This window comes from Maniola hyperantus, chromosome 24 (assembly GCF_902806685.2).
Source record: "Maniola hyperantus chromosome 24, iAphHyp1.2, whole genome shotgun sequence".
Lineage (NCBI taxonomy): Eukaryota > Metazoa > Arthropoda > Insecta > Lepidoptera > Nymphalidae > Maniola > Maniola hyperantus.
In genome coordinates this window covers 8634819-8655217 of record NC_048559.1, presented here as the reverse complement: position 1 = coordinate 8655217, position 20399 = coordinate 8634819, and the positions used below count along the sequence as shown (strand labels likewise).

At 38.1% G+C, this 20399-nt stretch overlaps 3 protein-coding genes and 1 long non-coding RNA gene across 5 annotated transcripts in view; 2 read left to right on the top strand and 2 right to left on the bottom strand.

The window, feature by feature from the left end:
- The first annotated feature begins 68 nt into the window (after positions 1-68).
- On the top strand, positions 69-5786 carry LOC138404057 (uncharacterized). The gene is made up of 2 exons (XR_011238159.1): positions 69-3293; positions 3458-5786. It is a non-coding gene; the product is annotated as an uncharacterized lncRNA (long non-coding RNA).
- A 301-nt stretch (positions 5787-6087) lies between these two features.
- LOC117993654 (uncharacterized) lies at positions 6088-8852 on the bottom strand. Of its 2 annotated transcripts, XM_069507018.1 has the most exons (4): positions 8682-8852; positions 8274-8412; positions 7748-7839; positions 6088-6335 (listed from the first exon to the last, which is right to left on the bottom strand). In XM_069507018.1, the coding sequence occupies exons 1-4, from the start codon at positions 8833-8835 to the stop codon at positions 6292-6294; spliced, it is 429 nt and encodes a 142-aa protein (XP_069363119.1). In that variant the 5' UTR covers positions 8836-8852; the 3' UTR covers positions 6088-6291. The 2 variants fall into 2 exon arrangements, with proteins under 2 accessions (XP_069363119.1, XP_069363117.1); XM_069507016.1 differs by lacking the exon at positions 6088-6335 and having other exon boundaries at positions 7226-7839.
- Positions 8853-9670: 818 nt separating this feature from the next.
- Positions 9671-20399, top strand: part of mfrn (mitochondrial iron transporter mitoferrin) — a 35484-nt gene continuing 24755 nt past the window's right edge. The window contains exons 1-2 of the mRNA XM_034981455.2: positions 9671-9997; positions 14790-14875. Of these exons, the coding sequence (XP_034837346.1) occupies positions 9881-9997; positions 14790-14875 (203 nt within the window). The 5' untranslated portion in view covers positions 9671-9880. The remainder of the gene's footprint in view (positions 9998-14789; positions 14876-20399) is intronic.
- LOC117993651 (general odorant-binding protein 69a-like) lies at positions 11677-13063 on the bottom strand. The gene is made up of 2 exons (XM_034981457.2): positions 12850-13063; positions 11677-12112 (listed from the first exon to the last, which is right to left on the bottom strand). The coding sequence occupies exons 1-2, from the start codon at positions 12997-12999 to the stop codon at positions 11855-11857; spliced, it is 408 nt and encodes a 135-aa protein (XP_034837348.1). The 5' UTR covers positions 13000-13063; the 3' UTR covers positions 11677-11854.

Below are 20399 nucleotides of genomic sequence, written 5' to 3'. Positions count from 1 at the left end.
TGATTTCCATTCTAAATACTATCTGTCCCGGCTTACTCACGTGAGTAAAGCCGGGACAGATAGTATTTAGAATATATTGTATGTCAAATTCCACACTGATTTATCAAAAAATTTACAGTAGTAACTTTAATACTTTGAGTAATAAGCCTTGACTTTGAAAAGTTAATAATATCAAAAATATATGATGTGGTCGACTGTCATTTTTGAATGTATACTTGTATAGAGGTGTTATTTTGTACGTGCTCGGTCATAAATATACATAAATGTCTGTAAATAGATGCCATACGTGTTACATGTTACTTATAATATATGTCATTTAGCTAGGGTTGTCACCTCCCAGCTTTCTCTTTCTCTTGTTTGATAACAATTTCTATTTCTTTTGTTATGTACATAATTCTATACCTCCTAATCTTTTTGAAATAGTTTATTGCTTGTTATAAATTCATAGAGTAGACAACAATTTTGATAGAAAAACAGAATTTTTAAAATATAACACAGGTGGCAACCCTGTTTTTAGAATATCCGAAATATTTGCCTTTCCTGGTACTAGGTATACCTTTTTTGTCGACAGATTTTTAAATAATGTTCAAGTTTTTAAATACTTAGTAGCTGCCAAAATTAATTAGTTAAGAGTTGGAAATACCTACACCTTAACTTTCAATAAAAATGAAAAAATGCTTTTTTTACGAAGTATTACTTGCTATTAGTTTATTGTTCACATTATTGTCATTGCAACCAACGATATTATACGATAGTCATGTTATGTTTACATTAAATGGCGTATCACATCCGTACTGCTGATGAGTAAGATAGAAAATACAACACGCATGAGAATAAAAGAGATAGTATCTACCAATGTAATCCTAATGTAGTAGTTTAAAGCCTACCCTTTATTTCTTTTTTACATTTTTATAATATCACAATGCATGTAACTAAACTTGACCTGATTCTCATATTGTATCGAAATTATGTCGATTTGAATTTTTTTTATTAGTTAAAAATGACCGGTATGTCCAACTCTTAACATTCGGGTGCACACTAATAAGTAATAACCATAACTCTGAAACACGTCAACAGTTGTATGATTTGAAACACATAGGTCGATAAGAGATGTGTGTGTGTGCGTTGTCGCGAAGGTCTGTGTGTGTGTGTGTGGGACCTCTCAGGAGGCGCGTGTATATGTTCCTAAGTTGTGAGTGTGTGCGTGAGATCGGATAGATTCGGATCGTTCGTACGCTTTGAGAAAATAATTACTCAAATTGTCTCTTTTTCTCTTGGACCATAAAAAAATTATGTTTATGGTGAAATAATTTCTCATGTAAAGTGAAATAATTGGTCAGGTCTGGTGAACTAATTGGTCAGGTATTGTGAACTCATTGACCAGCACGCCTAACATGATGCACGAGAAAATTTTGTCTACGCATTTACTCGTGTTATCTCTATGAATAACACGAGAAAATGCGTAGACTAAATTTTGTCGTGGTATGGTGAACTAGTTGGTTAGGTATGGTGAACTAGTTGGTCAGGTATGGTGAACTAGTTGGTCAGGTATGGTGAACTAGTTGGTCAGGTATGGTGAACTAGTTGGTCAGGTATGGTGAACTAGTTGGTCAGGTATGGTGAACGAATTGGTCAGGTTTGTTTCAATAATTTTACAGTAAGGTAATTGTAATTTGGTTTTAAGATTAATAACGAAGAATTGGTCAGAGATATAAAAGTACAACTTGAAATGACTATTTTCTGAATGCGTATGAAGTATAGACATTGTTTTTAATTTTATTCAAGCCAGATATTATTTTGGTTGCAATATATTTTAGGGGAGTCGTTTATAAGTATAGTACGCGTCACGAATGTTGAAAAACGTATTGCACCTCAGTACCCCTAGTACAAGGTTTGTATAGTTTTCGAAAACGAAATTCATCACGCTACTTACACCGCCGCTAGCATATTTGTTTTTAGAGGTGTTCTTTTGAGGACGGGACCATTTTATTATTTTGAAATAGTGATCTTCATATAGATGTCTCTTTTCGGAGGTTGACAACTATTAGGGCTATCTGCACCTTGGACCCTGCTGCGCGAAAGAACGGGTACTTTTCCCATGAAAGGAGAGGAGACCCGTGCTCTGTAGTGAGCCGGCGATGGGTTGATCATGATGATGAGTCTTCCCGTACCACTGGCGTAAATTCTTGAGCCACGATCTTCTTCGGCCAGGTGGTTCAGGTTAAAATATTGATACGGACATTAAACTTTGTGCTAGGGGTACAGATCTTTTAGCTGTATTGTTTCAACTTTGGTGACGCGAAGTGTATAGGGGAGTCTATATAAGTAGAGTTTGGAATCCGGCACGCGGCGCCTACCGACACGGCAGAGTAGCGAGACTAGAGATTAGATAGCTTACGAACTATACAATATGCACTGACTTCTATCTTTGTATGTGTGCTGACACAAATCAGACTAGAGAGTGCTACGTTTAAATCATTTTCATCTGGTGAATTTTATTTTTTCAGTGATTTCACAGGTGATTTTTCACGGAAAGTGATTATTCAATTTTCACACTTAAAATCGTAAGAGTACGTATAATTAATAACTTCAATCGAAGAAAGTGTTACGTAATTTTTTTCACATGCTATAATCTGCGAAATGCTCCACCATTTGACGGCCTTGTCGCCAAACCCACGAAACAGTTTCAAACAACATGCATGGAACAGTTTAAAAAATCGTATTATCGATTATTATAACTCTCGAGATAATCGAATAACCTTTGAAATCTATCCGTTTCTAAAATACGGTCTGTCCAGCTGCTCAAATATTTTTAAAAGATAGAGGTCAGTGTTCAAATGCCTAATTTGTTACCATTACGATGCCTCGTTTACATACGATCGAAAAATACAATAGTAATTTACCGAATCTCGAGTGTGATGCCCCATGTTCACGTTAGCCCAACGCGTACGACGAATGCCCTTAGCGTATTTTTGTTGAATGCTTCCACTGACCGAATTTTCGACTAGTTTCGGTGCACACATGAAAGAATACTAGCGCAATTCGCAAACAATGTTTATATGTTGGACGAGATTTGGCGAACGCGTTGTGTCAACGTAAACTGGATACTTAAAATTTTACTAAACAAATCTCTTCACTGGAGCTTGCGTTAATTTGTCAATATAAACGGCGAATAAGATCATTTAAAATAACATTCTGCTAAGGGTGTTATTATTCCCATACATTTCGTATTGGAATTTTACGCTAACTAAAGTGAAAGATTTTTGTGCAAAAACAACAATGTGGCTAATTCCGTTGTACACAATCTCTTAACTAAACTAAAATGGCACGTCTAAATCTATTGCTATCCCTTTCATAGTTTTGCTTGCGGAAAGGGATAGCACTAGATTTAGACCTGTTAATTTAGTTTAGTTTAGAGATCGTGTACAAGAGAATCGGCCCCAATGTTACATTTGAGATTCGGTTTAAGTAAACGCCAATTTTCGTAGAACAGGCTTTCTACGCCGGTTTATTGTTTTTTTAATACTTATTAAAATATAATAGGTACGTGCTATTTAAAATTATTAAATTTAATATAATGCGACAGAAGATGAATGCATATAATTATTATGATAGGTATTCGTGCTCGGTGTACTTGGAATGTAAGTTTTACACGATTTTCTTAAACGCTTCACGCGACGTCGGCCTTCAGCGATCTTCATAATGTAAGACGAATCTTTTCGTCGCTTCATAAACTACGAAACTTTAATTGAACGATAAATCTGGCATCAATTCAATCGGTGATTGATTTGATTGATAAATCTAAATAATATTAATTTTTTGTTTCAGTCTCGTCAATCTTAGGTTATGGATTAAAATGATGCCAGATTTCTCGTCTAATCGTTGCCTTAAGATCCCACAGACCACAAACTTTGGATTGGCTCATATTTTAGTCTGTCGCTTATTAGAATTGTTATTTAGTCCAGAAATTTAAACGAGTCATAGTCATAGACACAGGCCGTAGAAAATCTTACGGGCGCGTGCGGTTGTATTCCCATCCTAAAAATCGCCCAATTGGTCGATGTCATCGAGCTTTGTTGGGACCTGTCACAGCTCTAACCGACTAAAATAATAAGCGATCGAAAGTCTGTCGTTTGTAGCGGCCAGCCCTTACTGAAGTATAATAGACGACGAAATTTGTCGTGATAGCTATGCGACGAAATTTTTTGTCGAGATATTTATTTGTGTGTGTCAACAGCTGATTTGAATTTGTTAAGTTGTTATTTTAGAATATTGTAAATTTTACGTGGAACTTTGTACTGTATGCGATACATACATAATTATAATTATATGTTTTATTATTTTACACGTGGATTTTTATTATGAATGTCTTGTGTCGTTTGCGGCGAGTCGATTGATCGACAATTTGCATAATAGCAATGTTTTTACGAGTTACGAAAGTTGGATACTGAACGATTGCCTGCGCTTGAAGCGATTTGCATGCTGCACCTCAGTTAATACGCAACTTAAACCCATAGCCTATGTTGGCTCAAAAATTTGCGAACGACTAGATATAGGACCACAATATGACAATCGCTCTCCAGCTCGCCATATAGTGTCTGTTGCCAACTCACATCACATAATTTTTGCGTAAAGGCAAAGAGGCCGGCGTTCGCCGAATGCGTTGGGCCAACATGAACTGGGGGTTTTGAAATCTTCCATTGCGCCGTATCAACTTTCGTAATAAAACCTAGCTCCCGATCCCCAATCTTATGATATGTGACCATTGCAGTTGTATGCATTTGAACTCATAAAAAAAATAGTGGAAAAGCGAACGAGTATATTATATTACGCGTACCATCCGAGAAAGGATCGAGCAAACATGGCGAACCATATTATATTTTGCTCTGTGTCAGCTATCATGTCAAAAATACGATTCACCTTTATAGGACTAAAATCGTACTTTTGACATAAATTTATGCATTATAAAGGGTAAAACGTATTTTTAGCGTACTTTTGACATGACAGTTGACAGTTGGCAAATATGGCGAATCCTTTCTCATGTTGTACGCGTAAAATTAGTGATTGAGATTGTCACATTGATTGCGTCATAGATTGGTGCTAGGGGTGCTGTATGTAATTTAAATTCACTTATGCGGTTAGATAAGTATAAAAAATATATATTGTGTTTTTATGAAATAGTTCCAGTATCCAGTAGGCTCGGTTCCTAGCACAGGTTCCTATATTATCTTCCTTGGCTTGCCTAAAGGAGCAGGTTTCCACTACCGACTGGTCTAAATTAGCCTTGAGGCTACCCTTATTTTCTATGGGTCGTTTTCCAATAGGGATGATGACTACTAGTCAAATCAGTGACTTTTTATCAAACGTCAAAACGCTCCTTAGTAAGAGAGCTTGTATGAAATACAAAGATGTGTCGTCGTACACATTTAACGTTAATTTTACTTACTTTTATGTTTAGCAAACTTAAAACAAGCAGCTAATGTGGATGTTATCAAATGTAGGTAAAAAACACTATAAAAATTATAAAATATAAAAAAGATGTTATCAATTTCGGATAAATCTATATTTTAATGATTACTAAGAAATAATTAATGTTTGACATAGTCATCATCCCCATTGCGGGTATTTGCGAAATAGTATAGGGACCGTGCTAAGAGCCGCCACTGTATTGTATGATATTGTTTGAGAGAACTGAAGAGCCGCGTTACAGCAACTAAACAATATGTCAGTGATGTTTCAAGTGAAGACTATGCTTGTAAGTAATAAAAATTGCATTTCCGACTAAAGTAGGTATATTTTATTTCAAACCCCCTTACATTTATCATCATCGACCTGCCGCTGGTACACTACTAAGAACGGGTCTCCTCTCGGAATGAGAACAGTTTGGCCAATAGTACACCACGCTGGTCAAGTGCGGATTGGCAGACTTCACACACACCTTTGAGAACAATATGGAGAACTTCAGGCATGCATTTTTACTCACAATGTTTTCCTTCACCAACAAGTGATACTGCGAACTATCTACGAATTAATGGGAGGGAAATAAAAATACGCTTTTGTATTAACTGGTATTTTCATGGTGTCTAGCTTACATAATACACTACATATACAATATACAAGTCATAAATAAATAATGATTAGATCCAGGTTCGTCAAACGACGTAATTTTTTGCATAGATTTGCAACAGGTATGGACTATAGATCTGGAGATTATATAGGTATAGTGTACGACAGGTAGCGATATGGCAGTAAGGGATCACACATATTTGGTACTTAGTCCTATATTTTTCATTACAATCTATCACAAAATCCTTCGTGTATAGGTGCCAACAAAGCTGTAAGAAAAAAATTTTTTTTAAATCCATACTTACCAAGTGTTTTTATCTACACTTCAAGGAAATTACTAAATAATTTTATATACATATCAAAAACAGTCGCTTCAGTACTGAGTGAGCATACATATCACAAATTTCGTCACTGGCACTGTGAGCGAAACCGTGGCCGAGTGGTCAAGGCATCGGGCGCAAACCCAGAAGATGCAGGATCGATTCCTGCAGGTTACGCAATTTTTGCTATGTATTTAAAATTATTTATTAATATTAAGTATACCGTATAATTATTCGAGCCTCAATAGCTCAACGGTAAAGGAGCGGGCTGAAACCCAAAAGGTGGGTGGTTCAAATCCCACGGCCGTTGCACTAATGTCATGGAGCAGAATTGTCATACCCACTCCTTGCACAAACTTTACGCTTAGTTGGAGGGGAAAGGAGAATATTAGTCATGATTAAAATAGCTAATATTCTTTTTAAAAAATGCGAGAGTCTATCTGCTAGCTTTTCATGGCCCAATTGTTTAACCGATTTTGACGTTTGGTACAGTAGAGGTAGCTTGCATCAAAGAATAGACAGGCTACTTTTTATCCCTGGAAAGCAAAGAGTCCCACGGGAATTTCAAAAACCTAAACCTAAGTGAACGGGTAGCATATATAAATTTTGTACAGAGATAAGCTTTCATCTCGGATATACATCCATACTATAATATTATAAATGCGAAAGTGTGTCTGTCTGTCTGTCTGCTAGCTTTTCACGGCCCAACAGTTTAACCGATTTGGATGGAATTTGGCACAGAGTTAGCTTACATCCCGAGGAAGGACATAGACTACTTTTTATCCTGGAAAATCAAAGAGTTCCCATGGGATTTTTAATAACCTAAATCCACGCGGACGAAGTCGCGGGCATCATCTAGTTAGTAATACCAAAGTAATACTTACGTTAAGTACTTTTTATCCCCGAAATTCAAAGAGCCACGGGATTTTTGAAAAACCTAAATCCTCGCATAAGAAGCAGCGGACATCATGATGATTAACTCATCGCCGGCTCACTACTGAGCACGGGTCTTCTCTTAGAATGAGAGAGAGTTTGTCGAAGTACCTACCTACGGATTGACAGACTTCAGAGTTCACTTGTGAAGACATTATGGAGAACTCTCAGAAATGCAAGTTTCCTCACGATGATTTTCTTCACCGTTAAAGCCGTGATACTTATTACTTATATATTTTTTATTTGCTTAAAACGCACACAGTTCTTCGAAAAGTGGGAGGCGCGTGCTCGGGACCCATCGAACGACCTATCACGGCTCTTTTTGTTTAGGGTATCATTTAAGTACCTATTAATGCGCAATCACGTAAGTATTTATATAGGTAGGTACGTATATTGATGTAAGAGCGAAGTGAGCTGGCGATACGCACGGCTGACCCAGTACTCTGCGTCGGTGCACTGGTGCCGCAGGACGCCGCACACCGACTCGAAGATTAAGGCGCCTGTGCACACCAGATCCGGCCTGCCAAGTGACAACACAACTATAATAACATACATAACAATTTATTATTTAAGTAGTTCTTGTTTTCACGAGTAGGCGTGGCTCAAGTAAGTACTACAGTGCGGCAAGGCTCTCTTGGCACTTGAATGACATTGACAGGGGGGCGCTGTTGGAGAACAAAGGCTTACAATATTCAAACAACAACAAAGGGGACACTTGACGGCAACGTTAGTTCCGATTTTTGCCACGCAGCCTCGTCGTACTGGTGGACCAGAATCTCATATGATAAATATTGAAGTGGGATTACAAACTTTTTTTTGAAATGGCGAGCAAACGAGCAGGCGAATGCGTTGCCTTGCCGGCTTTGCAGGAATTTATTGATCAGGATAGTGGGAATACCCAATCCACCGCTGGAGGGAGTTTGGTTCCACAGTTTGTCCAGCGGTGGGACTCACTTGATGACCTCCCAGCAGTTGAGCAACTCGCGCACACAGTTGGAGATGTTGAAACTGCCGCGATGCACCTGCGGGAAGGTGAGTGGTACGAAGTTCTTCGTCACATCTTCGGCGTATTGGCCACTCACGAGGCTGCCCTCTATTGAACAAGATAAAGTTAAACAACACTAAAACTCGCACGCAACACTCGCTCAACACACATGTTACACACGAGCCACCAACGCGAAAATCAAAGAGTTCCCACGGGATTTTTAAAAACCTAAATCCACGCGGACGAAGTCACGGGAAGTGATGGGAAGTGGTGAAATTAAATTGGATACATATGTAAGTACCTATAGTACACAACAGGTCGAGATGGTAATCGTGGAGGGAACGCACCGCCTCATACTCCGATATACAATATCTTACCGTAAAGGAAATATATTCCTACAAGTGCTTGGAAACCGAAGAGGATTTTCATTTTATGTTTCAAAATAACAATAGACTCACAAAACCAGCTAGATGAGTGGCTAGCTAGATTAATGAAGAAGTGCCATAAGAATCTGCGAATTCCATCAGACATGGAACAATGGACAATTAAAAAACATAATGAAACTGTAGTTACCTACTTTATATGTGGGTACTAGTTTACTAAGTGCCTGTAATGCATCCGAAATGATCCGAACTAATAATTTTGATTTTAATTTCATTTTATTGGTTTGCCAACAGATAAACACAGAGAAAAAAACCGGCCAAGTGCGAGTCAGGCTCGCGAGGGTTCCGTACTACAGTCGTATTTTTTCGACATTTTGCACGATAATTCAAAAACATAAATAAAAAAAATTAACCCTTTGGACTTCACTGAAGTCGACTGCAGCACTGGTCGTCCGCTACGGGCGCTCTGAAGGAATGTGGATGCCAATTGCCAGCAATATGAATAACAATTGATACATATTATCTACAGGTCAGTGGGACAAACAAATCTCAAAAGCCGGCACCGCATGAAAATAAATAAATAGATTTTTTGATTTTGATTTTGAAATGACAAAATATTCAGAAAATACCTAATTTTCGTGTTTCGTTCACCGTGAACGTGGTCAACGAAACACGAAATTTAATTTGAATTTGGCGCCAATATTGCCTGTCATTAACCAAACCATAGATTCAGTCTCGTTTTACGTTTAGAAACTAAACCAACTACATGGAGGCTACATCATCATGACGAGATCGTGATACAGTTAAAAAAAAAGAGAGAGTATACAGAAATTGCTAAAATAAATTATATTATTGATTTGTCACTTTTTTCTTAAATTATTATTTATTTTTACACATAGCAATACAAGGACTATCTGTAATTATCTATGTCATAATATGTACTCTGTGGTCTATGTCTATGAGCTGTCAATTTTATTTTTTACGCTGGCAGCCCCATTGTAGAACTGCCGCGCGTGCTATCACATCTCATTTTTACGAAATAATTTTTTTGATTTATTCGTTCCAAATTTTGGATGTCTGAGACGAAAAAAGTGCAGTGAAAATGACATTGATAAATTGGTAGAGAGCAAAATTCCAGAGGCCTAGTCGTATTTGTGTTTTTTTTGTGATAAGTGTAGTATTCTGTGAGTATTATGAACTTTGAGGACTATGAAACCCTTCCGACCCAAAGCTCCATCACACACATGACCGCCGGAGCGATCGCGGGGGTCATGGAGCATTGCGTAATGTACCCACTGGACTCCGTGAAGGTAAGCGGTTAGGAGCTGGGGCCACTTTTCTGTGGCCACTTTTCGCAGACTGACAACCTAACCTAGACACCAGACCGATCGGCTGTCTTGTTACGCCACCAGACTGCAGTTATATAAAAACCTTTCTACACCTATTTCACAACTGAACGATTTCTTTTCAGTTTCCGATGTTATTAGAACATCCTGATATACCTATAATTTACATAAATTACCACATCTTTACGGTATGTTTCAAAAATGTTGAGGTATATTTGGATAGTATGATCGCTCGATAAGAACTATTTGTATTACAATCATGATTTAATCTTATTGGAAAACATGTCACAGTTTCTATACTAAATAATTTATTGTGAACTATGTTCAAAAACTTTATTTAACAAACATCAATATGTGTGTCAAATGAAAGTTTCCAACTAAACTATAGTAAATAAATAATTAAATATATTTTTCCTGTTTTTCCTTCAAATCTGTTTGCATATACTATGGTTAAACATATTACAGGTTATGTAGATGTATTTGTTGTTGTTGTTGAAGGATCTCAGTATGACCTTGTGACAAAATTGATGTTTTATCAATGAACTCAACATTCTATTTATAAACTAGACCAAATCAGATGGATTCAAAACATATTTTGCAGTGTTTTGTGTGAGAATTTATTTGTTGTTTTCAAATTGACTGTGACTGGGATGTTACAGATGTTTAAAATTATTTTAGGTTATGTTATTCTACCTTTTGTAGGCAGACTATGTATTTAAACTAAGAAGAGCACTGTTATATCAAAATGTTATATCAAACAACCATTGGTTTGGGACGCCTTTTGAACCGGCCGGTAGATACTTTTGTAGTAGAATGCCTTGAATTTAGTTAAAAGATAGTGTACACTAGAATTAGCTGCACTGTGAAAAGTATGGCACCGGTTTTTATACTTGTTGTTGATATCTTTATTCAGGAAAGTGTATGATTACATTAATTATTGTTAATTATGTTTTGTTATTATTATGCTAATCAAATTGCTGAATTTTTTTCCTCACAGTTAATCCTAATTACAAATTTAATAATCCTAATTGGACAATTAACAGCTGTGCTTACACTTTATGTACATATTTTGATTTATTTGATTTATAAGCCTGACATGGGCCTCTCATGTACACAGGGTATGGCTAGTCTTAGTGCAAAAATCTGGCCAAGTGTGAGTCAGACTCGCACATTGAGGGTTCCTACTACAGTCGGATTTTATCAATATTTTGCACAATAAATCAAAAATTATTATGCCTAAAAATAAACAAAAATCTGTTTAAGAATGTACAAGTAAAGGCCTTTCATATGTTACCCCACTTGGTATAGTAATCTACTTTAAAAGTTGAAGGTAGCAATATTTGTTCATGAACACATTTTAATTTTTTCTTGTGATGTAGCCACAAATTCACGGTTTTCAGATTTTTCCCTTCATGTCTGCTATAAGACATACCTTTCTATCAAATTTCACGATTCTAGGTCAACGGGACGTACCCTATAGGTTTCTTGACAGACAGACAGCCAACAAAGTGATCCTATAAAGGTTCCATTTTTCCTTTTGAGGTATGGAACCCTAAAAACACAGGACAGGAAAAGCCTGATTATAATATTAAGCTATGAATTTTTCTGATTTGAGATACTGTTACATTTTAATAAACTGTTAGGGTTAATGAATTAAAAATGACTTAAAAATATATTTTATTGTACATCACATTTAAGTGAAAATATGCCAGCATAGACTAACAAAAAAAGATAGATGGAAATTGTTAAATGATGACTTTTAATTTATGATGATTTTTTAGTTAAATCTGTGGTGTGTATGACACTCATGATAAGAGATTTCTATATGAGTATATAGTCCTGTTTGCTGCCCTTTTGCCAGCAAGCCTGGGTCTTGAAAGCAGTATCACAGTCATCAGCACCCTTCTGTGTTCCACACCCTCGCATGGTGTCAGCATGTTTCTGTAGTTCTGGAGGCAGCACAGCAATCACTGCTTCAACGTCCACCTCACCGTCTGACATCATTCCAGCAGTCTCCATCACACACTTTATGTAGCACTTGAGTTTACCATCGGGCATCAAATCTGCACCACTGTTTACCTTAAATAATAAAGTACAAATTAAAATCTAAATATACAAAAGGAAAAGGTGACTGACTGACTGACTGATCTATCAACGCACAGCTCAAAGTACTGGACGGATCGGGCTGAAATTTGGCATGCAGGTAGCTATTATGACGTAGGCATCAGCTAAGAATGGATTTTTGAAAATTCAACTTTTAAACCACGTTTAAAACGTTTAAAATTTGTGTAGTACACGCACGATGATGCGGGCATAAGCTAGTTTGTGATATGGATAGAATCTCAACCATCCTGGCTTTGTGACATATGTGATTTCTGAAAAATGGAAACCCCATCTTAGTAGGGCTCCATCCATGTCAATCAAGGTCCACAATTATAATAAAAAACTCAAATTTCTAGACATTTTGAGTTGTACGGCACGCACCTCTAACTTTTCTGAGTTATGTGCATTTTAAGCAATAAAATATTACTTGCTTTAACGGTGAAAGAAAACATCGTGAGGAAAGCTGCATGCGTGACAGTTCTCCATAATGTTTTCAAATGTGTGAAAGCTGTCAATTCACACTTGGCGAGCGTAGTAGACTATGGTCAAGTCCTTCTCATTCTGAGGGAAGACCCGTGCGGTCGGTAGTGAGGCTGGCGATGGGTTGATGATGATGACGATGAATCCCTTATCTAAGATCATTAAAAAATCACTCTTTTTCTCTCTATTTGGATATTTGGCATGGAATACTCATAACAAGTCCCACTGTTTACCTTGTCTATTAATCCCACATCAACTCCTGACTCCTCAACGCAATTATCTCTCAACATTTTGGCCAGCTCAGCCATTTCTCCGTCCAAGGCTGAAACTCCCAATATAAAACATAGTAGCCCCACAAAATATAAAGATAACTTTGTATCCATCTTATAAGTTATAGCACCAGTTAAATCTCCGGTTAAACGTTAACTAATGAGCTAGGTTTAACTAATACCGTTTTATATAGCCTTTGTTAATGTCACTGATGTGATTAATGAGGAGGGTGTGTTCTGATATGTAGCTGGATTACAGCTTCCAGTTAATGTTAAAAAAATATTGTTGGTTAAGTGCATAGACTAAAGGTAAAAGACAGATGGAGCCAGAGATTTTAGTAAAAACTAGCTGATGCTCGCGACTTCGTTCACACGTGGACTACACAAATTTCAAACCCCTATTTCACCCCCTTAGGGGTTGAATTTTTAAAAATCCTTACTTAGCGCATGCCTACATTATAATAGCTAATCTGCATGCCAAATTTCAGCCTGATCCGTCCAGTTATTTGAGCTGTGCATTGATAGATATTTCAGTCAGTCAGTCGCCTTTTATATATTTAGATGAAGCCAGTTGTTCCTATAATCCTATATCATTTACATAGTGCGTTAACATTGTTAAAGTTATCAGTAACTTTTTAATAATTGATTTCTTCAGATGTGTTCAAAGTTAAAGTTATTGGAACCCTCGTAGCTTTAGTTTTAAGTTTACGTAATTAATTTTCACCACTATAATCTTACAAATCTAACATTTTTGACTATCAATAAGAATAACATGTTACCTATTCTGAACAAATCATTTGACTTTGACTTTGTGTTTATTAAACGACCTCCCGTCATGCAGTCTATACATTATATCTATAAGGAAAAGCTGACTGACTGACTGATTTGTCAACGCACAGCTCAAACTACTGGATGGATCAGGCTGAAATTGGGCATGCAGATAGCTATTATGACTTAGACATCCGCTAAGAAAGGATTTTTGAAAAATCAACCCCTAAGGGGGTAAAATAGGAGCTTGAAATTTGTATAGTCCACGCGGACGAAGTCGCGGGAATAAGCTAGTGCTTAATAATTTGATTAAAAGTGTAATCTTAATATTTTTTTAAACAGTACATTAATCCTCGTCGTAATCGTCTAAGAGATTATACACAATGTTTATTTCTCATGTAACATGTTATTTGGTATTAAATAATATAAACCCAGAGTCCTCTACAGAAGTCAAATGTATGAAATGTATTGAACTTTGACACATACAACTAGCTTCACTTCTTTTCTTATGTTAAGGTTCTATCTATCATTTATTCCTTTAGTCTATTTTTACCAGTATGTTCCAAATTATACCCTCACAAGTTGATTATTAAAAAAATGTCAGTTGAATGTTGTTTAAGCTAATAGCAGACTATTTTTTTTTCAGTGTGTAATTATTGTTGTGTCATTGTAAAAAATTACATGCACTTGAATAGTGTGTTTTCGTCTAAAATTGTTGGGTTGTTTGTCAAGTCCATTTGATTTGACCTTGAAACGTTTTTTCATTTGATTATGTAGTTAGTATCCTAATGTTATATTTTTGATCAAAAATTGTTTCTAAAGGTTTTTGACTAAAGGCCGGTCCAGACTGTTGTACCGGCGCGGCGGTTTCCAACAGGGAATTTTTGTTGCTATCAAGTGGTTACACTGGGAGGGCTTGTTTACAACAGTCTGGCTCGGCCTTAAACAGGCATAGGCTTAACACACCAAAGTACCTTAAGTGACGATGCAGCCTAAGGTGTAGCGCACTCACCTAGAGATGCCTGCCTATTCACTCTTCTTTTGAATGTCCCAATATGTTGCTGGAGAAAACGAAAAGGATCTGTAAGGTAGTATTAAGCCGTGATGGAGCTAAGGAGCTGTTTTGTTTATTGCAGACGCGGATGCAGTCGCTGCGCTCGGCGCACAACGGCAGCATCGCAGAGACCTTTCGCTACATGGTGCAGCGCGAGGGACTACTCAGGTACCCACACCCTTCATACCGACACTCAACCCATCCGCGCCGGCCCAAAACTGACCATGGAATTCCTCTCAGAATGCGAATGTAAACTGGGCTTCCCTATAGTGCACATTAAATAAATAAATAATCATTTATTTGGGACCATAGCGCGCCGTTCACATTACAAAACACAACAACACCAAACAAACGAAAAAAATACAGAAAAAAAACATGAAGACAAAAAGATCACAAATACTAATACGTACCGGCTTTCCACGTATTTCAACCGAGAAAACCACCGCCATTACGTAGCTGTACGACTGCACATCCGGTCCTCAGATTCCCTCATCCAGCCGCTTCCCGCCGCAATCTTAATATCGTCCGTCCATCGTGATCTATCACGTTCACGTGCCACACGCTACGCTTACTACGCGGTGTCCACTCTAACTTTTCGGCTCTACCATTGCTGCTGGCTGATGGTTTGGGCTATGTTAGTGACATTGGTTTCGCTTATTCCGTTAATCCACCCTGGGGTGTATACTCGAAAACGTGTGTCTGTCGTCCACCCCCACTCCACCCTGGACTAAAAAAATAAGGCTTATTCCGTTTATACACCAGACACCCTAGGGTGTACCTTTACACGAAAAAGTCTGTCCGTCTGTCCATCCCAGACTAAAAAATAAGGCTTACTCCGTTTATCCTCCCTAAAATAGTCGCCCTAGAGTGTATACTCAAGAACGTGTGTAAGTCATCCACCCCAGATTAAAAAATAAGGCTTATTCCGTTTATTCATCAGTACTCTTATTGTAAATGCGAAAGTGTGTTTGTTTGTTGGTTTGCCCTTCAATCACGTCGCAACGATGCAACGGATTGGCGTGATTTTTTGCATGGGTATAGATAAAGACCTGGAGAGTGACTTTTTATCCCGAAAAATCAAAGAGTTCCCACGGAATTTTTAAAAAACCTAATTCCACGAGGACGAACTCGCGGGCATCAGCTTGTTCTAAAATATACACAGAGTAAACCGAGGGTATCCTAGGGTGTATACTCGGAAACGTGTGTCCGTTTGTCCACCCCGGACTAAACAGTAACATAAAATTCACCTTCCGGGGTGGATAACCGGAATAACTCTTGATTCTCTTGATGATTTCCTCATTTCGGATATTATCCTGCACTGAAACTCCTAACATACTCGTAGTTTGCTAAGCGACTAAGCGCATTGCAACGCCTAGATTAAATTAGGAAAGTGAAAGTAGGCGAGTTGGCACGGGGACTCTCGGCTAAAATAAGGAATAGTTGATGACGTCATATCTCCTCATTGCTGTAAGGCGTCTATTAGACGATAGGTTTTACTACAATCACTGCTGGGATTGACGGATAGCCTACTGGCTTTCTTTCTTCTATCTAGACGGGTTTCCGCACTTAAACGTTGCTTCCCTCCCCACCGGAGTCGTCACTCCAACCATCTGAACTCCCTTCAGAAGCCAAGTAGACTGCCCAGGTTGCTGAGGGGGGAAAAAGAAATCTACCGGCTAATATAATGTTTCACCCTCATGCTCGTGGGTGCCTGGTGTACTTCAATCTTTTTTCCACGCACATGCATACTGTGGAATCAACTCCCTTCAGTGGTATTCCCACTAAAATACAACATTGAGTTATTCAAGGGGCGCGGCGGATCAACAAATTCGTGTAAAGCCGGCAATGCATTGGCAGTTCCTCTGGTGCTGCAAATGTTCATAGGCGGCGGTAAACATCTGTTGACCCCACCTGCTCGTTTGCTCGCTATTGTTTTAAAAAAAAAGAGTATAACCTAACGTCTAAAGAGCGCCTAAGAGTTAGGTCATAACTGTATCTCATTGGGTCTTTCCCGACAGATGCATGTAGGTAGGTAGGTAGGTATAAAACATCTTCGTTACGCCCATTGAATGAATAAGATTCGTGCTCGCATCAAGGTTATATCTATGATGACAATGTTAAGAGGATCGTCTAGTTGTAAATTTTCTTATAAAAAGCGACAACACTTTTCTTCCCGTAATTAGTCCAATTTTAATACTTTTTAGAAATTTTGTAGATATAATGAAGAACTATGCTCGTACGTTTTAATTTTTAAGAAATATTGCTTATGTTAAAAGTAAAGCTACGAGGGTTCCAAACGCGCCCAGGTCTAAGCATGTGGATTGTGCAAAGACTGTCCAACGGGTGAGATGAGAGTTCCGAGCCCTAAACCGCTGAAGTAACGAACGGTCAGCGTCTTTGGCAGTGGCAGATTTGCCCTAAGGCCCAGTAGTCTTTGGTGATGTTTCTCAATAGTTTTTATTTTAATGGCATCTGCTGTTAAACATCTCCCTGTTATCAGTCTTACTGCTGCTGCTATCACATATCAAAGTATCACCGTACGTGCGGCGATACGAAATCACTAGCATCGTAATTCATAATGCGGGCTACTTACTGTTTATAACCTCTTGAAACGTTTTTGGGCTTATTCTATTTATCCACCTTATCTAGGGTTTATTTAGGTATACTCGGAAACGTGTCCGGGATTTAAGCGAACACTATAAAATTATTGGACTTGTTCCGTATATCCACCCTCAGTCACCCTTGGTGTGTATTCGGAAATCTATCCACCCCGCAATAAAAATAAATTATACAAATTCGACGTTCGGGGTTTAAGCGATTGGTGGACTCAAAAGTCACGTAATGAAGATAATGTGCGGAATGAGGGTACCAAACGGGCGTGGGCCGACTTTTATGCTAAGCAACTGCCTAAGCGTGGCGATCAGGGGTGTCCGGCTACTAGGCGTCTATGCATATCTCTGACATAAATCTATCTCGTTTTAACTGTGTCTCAAGTATGAGCGAAGTCAAAGCACGCTCGAGCTTTATAGATCTTGGCCTAAAGGTGGAAAAAACGCGACTTGCGAGATATCTTTCGGACGTCCGAGCGCTCAAGGTTACGTCCGATAGTTTGCACAATTCAGTGTAGTATGTACACAGACCACCACCTATAGACACCTAATAGCCGGACACCTCCGATCGCCACGCTTAGGCAGTTGATTAGCATAAGAGTCGGCCCACGCCCGTTCGGTACCCTCAATCCGCACATTGCATTGTCTTGATTACGTGACTTGAGTCCACCAATCGCAACAAAGCATAAACCCCTGTCCCCCGCCAATATTTTACGATTTTGTTTTCATGCAAAACCTTGTATATGCGTACTCTTGAGAGTTGAGGTTGAATTCTCTGTGAGTACCTATGTATTATACAGATACCTATGTGTATAAGTCGCGACTGTCAGCCGCGTTCAATAATTTTTTTCCGCCTTTAGACTTGGTACGCGAGAGAGTGATCGTCATTCGTCATATCAAGAGGTTTTATAGGAATTAATTTGAGTGCAACAAATTACCTTGTATGTAATTCCATGTGTAAATACATGTAATGCGACGGAAACAGCCATTTAACTCGCGACATGTGCATATCTATTTGTTTGTCTCAGCCTTCTTAAATACTCTAATACCTACCTATCTCGAAACGGGTAATTACTTGCATTGGAGTCTACATCATACTGACCGACTAGCTTATTGCCCGCGACTTCGTCCGCGTGGACTACACAAATTTTCAAACCCCTATTTTACCCTTAGGGGTTAAATTTTCAAAAATCCTTAGTGGATGTCTACGTCATAATAGCTATCTTCATGTCAAAAGAGTTCGACGTTCGAACATTTTTGTATGGAACCTGGCGTGTTTACAAGTCTGCCCATTTTGAAAAAAAGCTCGTTTCGGTGGCTAGTGATAAAATCCATACTTATATTATAAATGCGAAAGTGTGTTTGTCTGTCTGTCTGTCTGTCCTTCTATCTGTCTGTCTGCTAGCCTTCAATATCGTTCAACCGATTTTCACGAAATTTAGTACAGTGATAGCTTGCATCTCGGGGAAGGACATACCTACTAGGCTACTTTTTGTCCTGGAAAACTAAAGAGTTCGCACGGGATTTTTAAAAACCTAAATCCACGCGGACGAAGTCGCGGGCATCACTTAGTATAATAAATAATATGTCAATCGACGGAGTAAGTGATTACAATCAGAAAGCAGTAATCTTCAATTACTTTATATCATTATCAGTAGTTATTAAAACGGGCTCAACACATTGATTGGTTAACAATAGCCGCGGCCTTGTGGGACAAATAATCACAACTTAAATGGGCTATCGATATCACTAGCAAATAGTATAGCAGTGGGAGTATAAGAATTTTTCGTAGGATTCGTCACACTTTAGGGTAAGCCTGCACTGCGAAATTTCACCGCGCGGTTTTTTCCGCATAATTCTCTGACATGCATATTGTATGAAGCTGTTCGCGCGTATTTTTTTGCGAGTGCGTGCGGCCTCATGCAAATTCCATATGTCACAGGATTGATATTTGGATATTTTTCCTGGATAAAAAGTTGTTTCGGATAATCTGCGGATAAATTCGCGCGGTAAAAATTCCATGTCACAGAATTCTCCAAAAAAATTGTGGGATGAAATTTTGCAGTGCGGGCTTACTCTATTGTACAGAGCTATATCTCTCACGTAAATCTGTCTCGTTTTAACTCAGTCTTAAGTCTTAGCAAAGTCAAAGTGCGCTCTATAGATCTCAGCCTAGACTTAGAGTAAGCCCGCACAGCAGGCAATGGGGCCGATTCTCTTGTACAAAATCTCTAAACTAAACTCAATTAACAGGTCTAAATCTAGTGCCATCCCTTTCCGCAAGCAACATTATGGGGATAGCAATAGATTTAGGCGTGACATTTTAGTTTAGTTTAGAGATTGTGTACAATGGAATTAATTAGCCACAGTGTTCGAAGTCCTAATTGGAGAGAGAGTCACCGGATTTTCAGGATTCCTTGAGTTTTGAACGAATCTTATTTAAAGTAAAATGTTCACCAATAGGTACATTAAGTATCTTTTGGAAAACACATCTTTAAATGTATGGCCTTCGTGAAGCACCTGTACACATTAGTGACAAAGTAAATAGAAATATGGAAAGAGAATTATTTAGTCTGCATAGAGTAAATAGGTTAATATCTCAAATATTATTTCAAGTGCGCTGTTATGGTGTTTTCTGAAATTATTATAATTGAAAAAAGTTAACATAGCGCTCTCTCTGTTACGTAGTCCCATACAAATGATAGAGACAAAAATCTCAGTAGGGTTAATTTACCATTTTGAGTAACCAAACAATCACAAACATGTATTCAAAAACATTAGAAATTCGTTTCGTTTGTGATTGTTTGGTGACACAAAACGGTTAATGGTACAGAGATAGCTTGCATCCCGGAGAAGGACATATCCAATTTTTTATCCCGGAAAATTAAAGAGTTCCCACGGGATATTTAAAAACCTAAATCGACGCGGACGAAGTCGCGGGCATCAGCTAGTTATAAATATTTATTAGAAGTTTAAACCATTTTTGACAATAACTCTTGATAGTGAATTGTAAGTGATGCTCCATTGAAGCGATAAGAGTAACCTGTTAACGGTGAACTGATAAGCTGATAACGGCAAGGCTC

What these genes read in the sequence shown, in the direction of transcription:
- LOC117993654 (XM_069507016.1), bottom strand. Translation starts at nt 8,835, where the DNA reads ATGTCTGATGGAATTCGCAGATTCTTATGGCACTTCTTCATTAATCTA. An exon ending in AGGAATATATTTCCTTTACG is followed by an intron (nt 8,413 to 8,681) that starts GTAAGATATTGT and finishes CTTGTTCAATAG; the next exon opens with AGGGCAGCCTCGTGAGTGGC. An exon ending in AACTGCTGGGAGGTCATCAA is followed by an intron (nt 7,840 to 8,273) that starts GTGAGTCCCACC and finishes GTCACTTGGCAG; the next exon opens with GCCGGATCTGGTGTGCACAG.
- LOC117993651 (XM_034981457.2), bottom strand. Translation starts at nt 12,999, where the DNA reads ATGGATACAAAGTTATCTTTATATTTTGTGGGGCTACTATGTTTTATA. An exon ending in ATGTGGGATTAATAGACAAG is followed by an intron (nt 12,113 to 12,849) that starts GTAAACAGTGGG and finishes TTATTATTTAAG; the next exon opens with GTAAACAGTGGTGCAGATTT.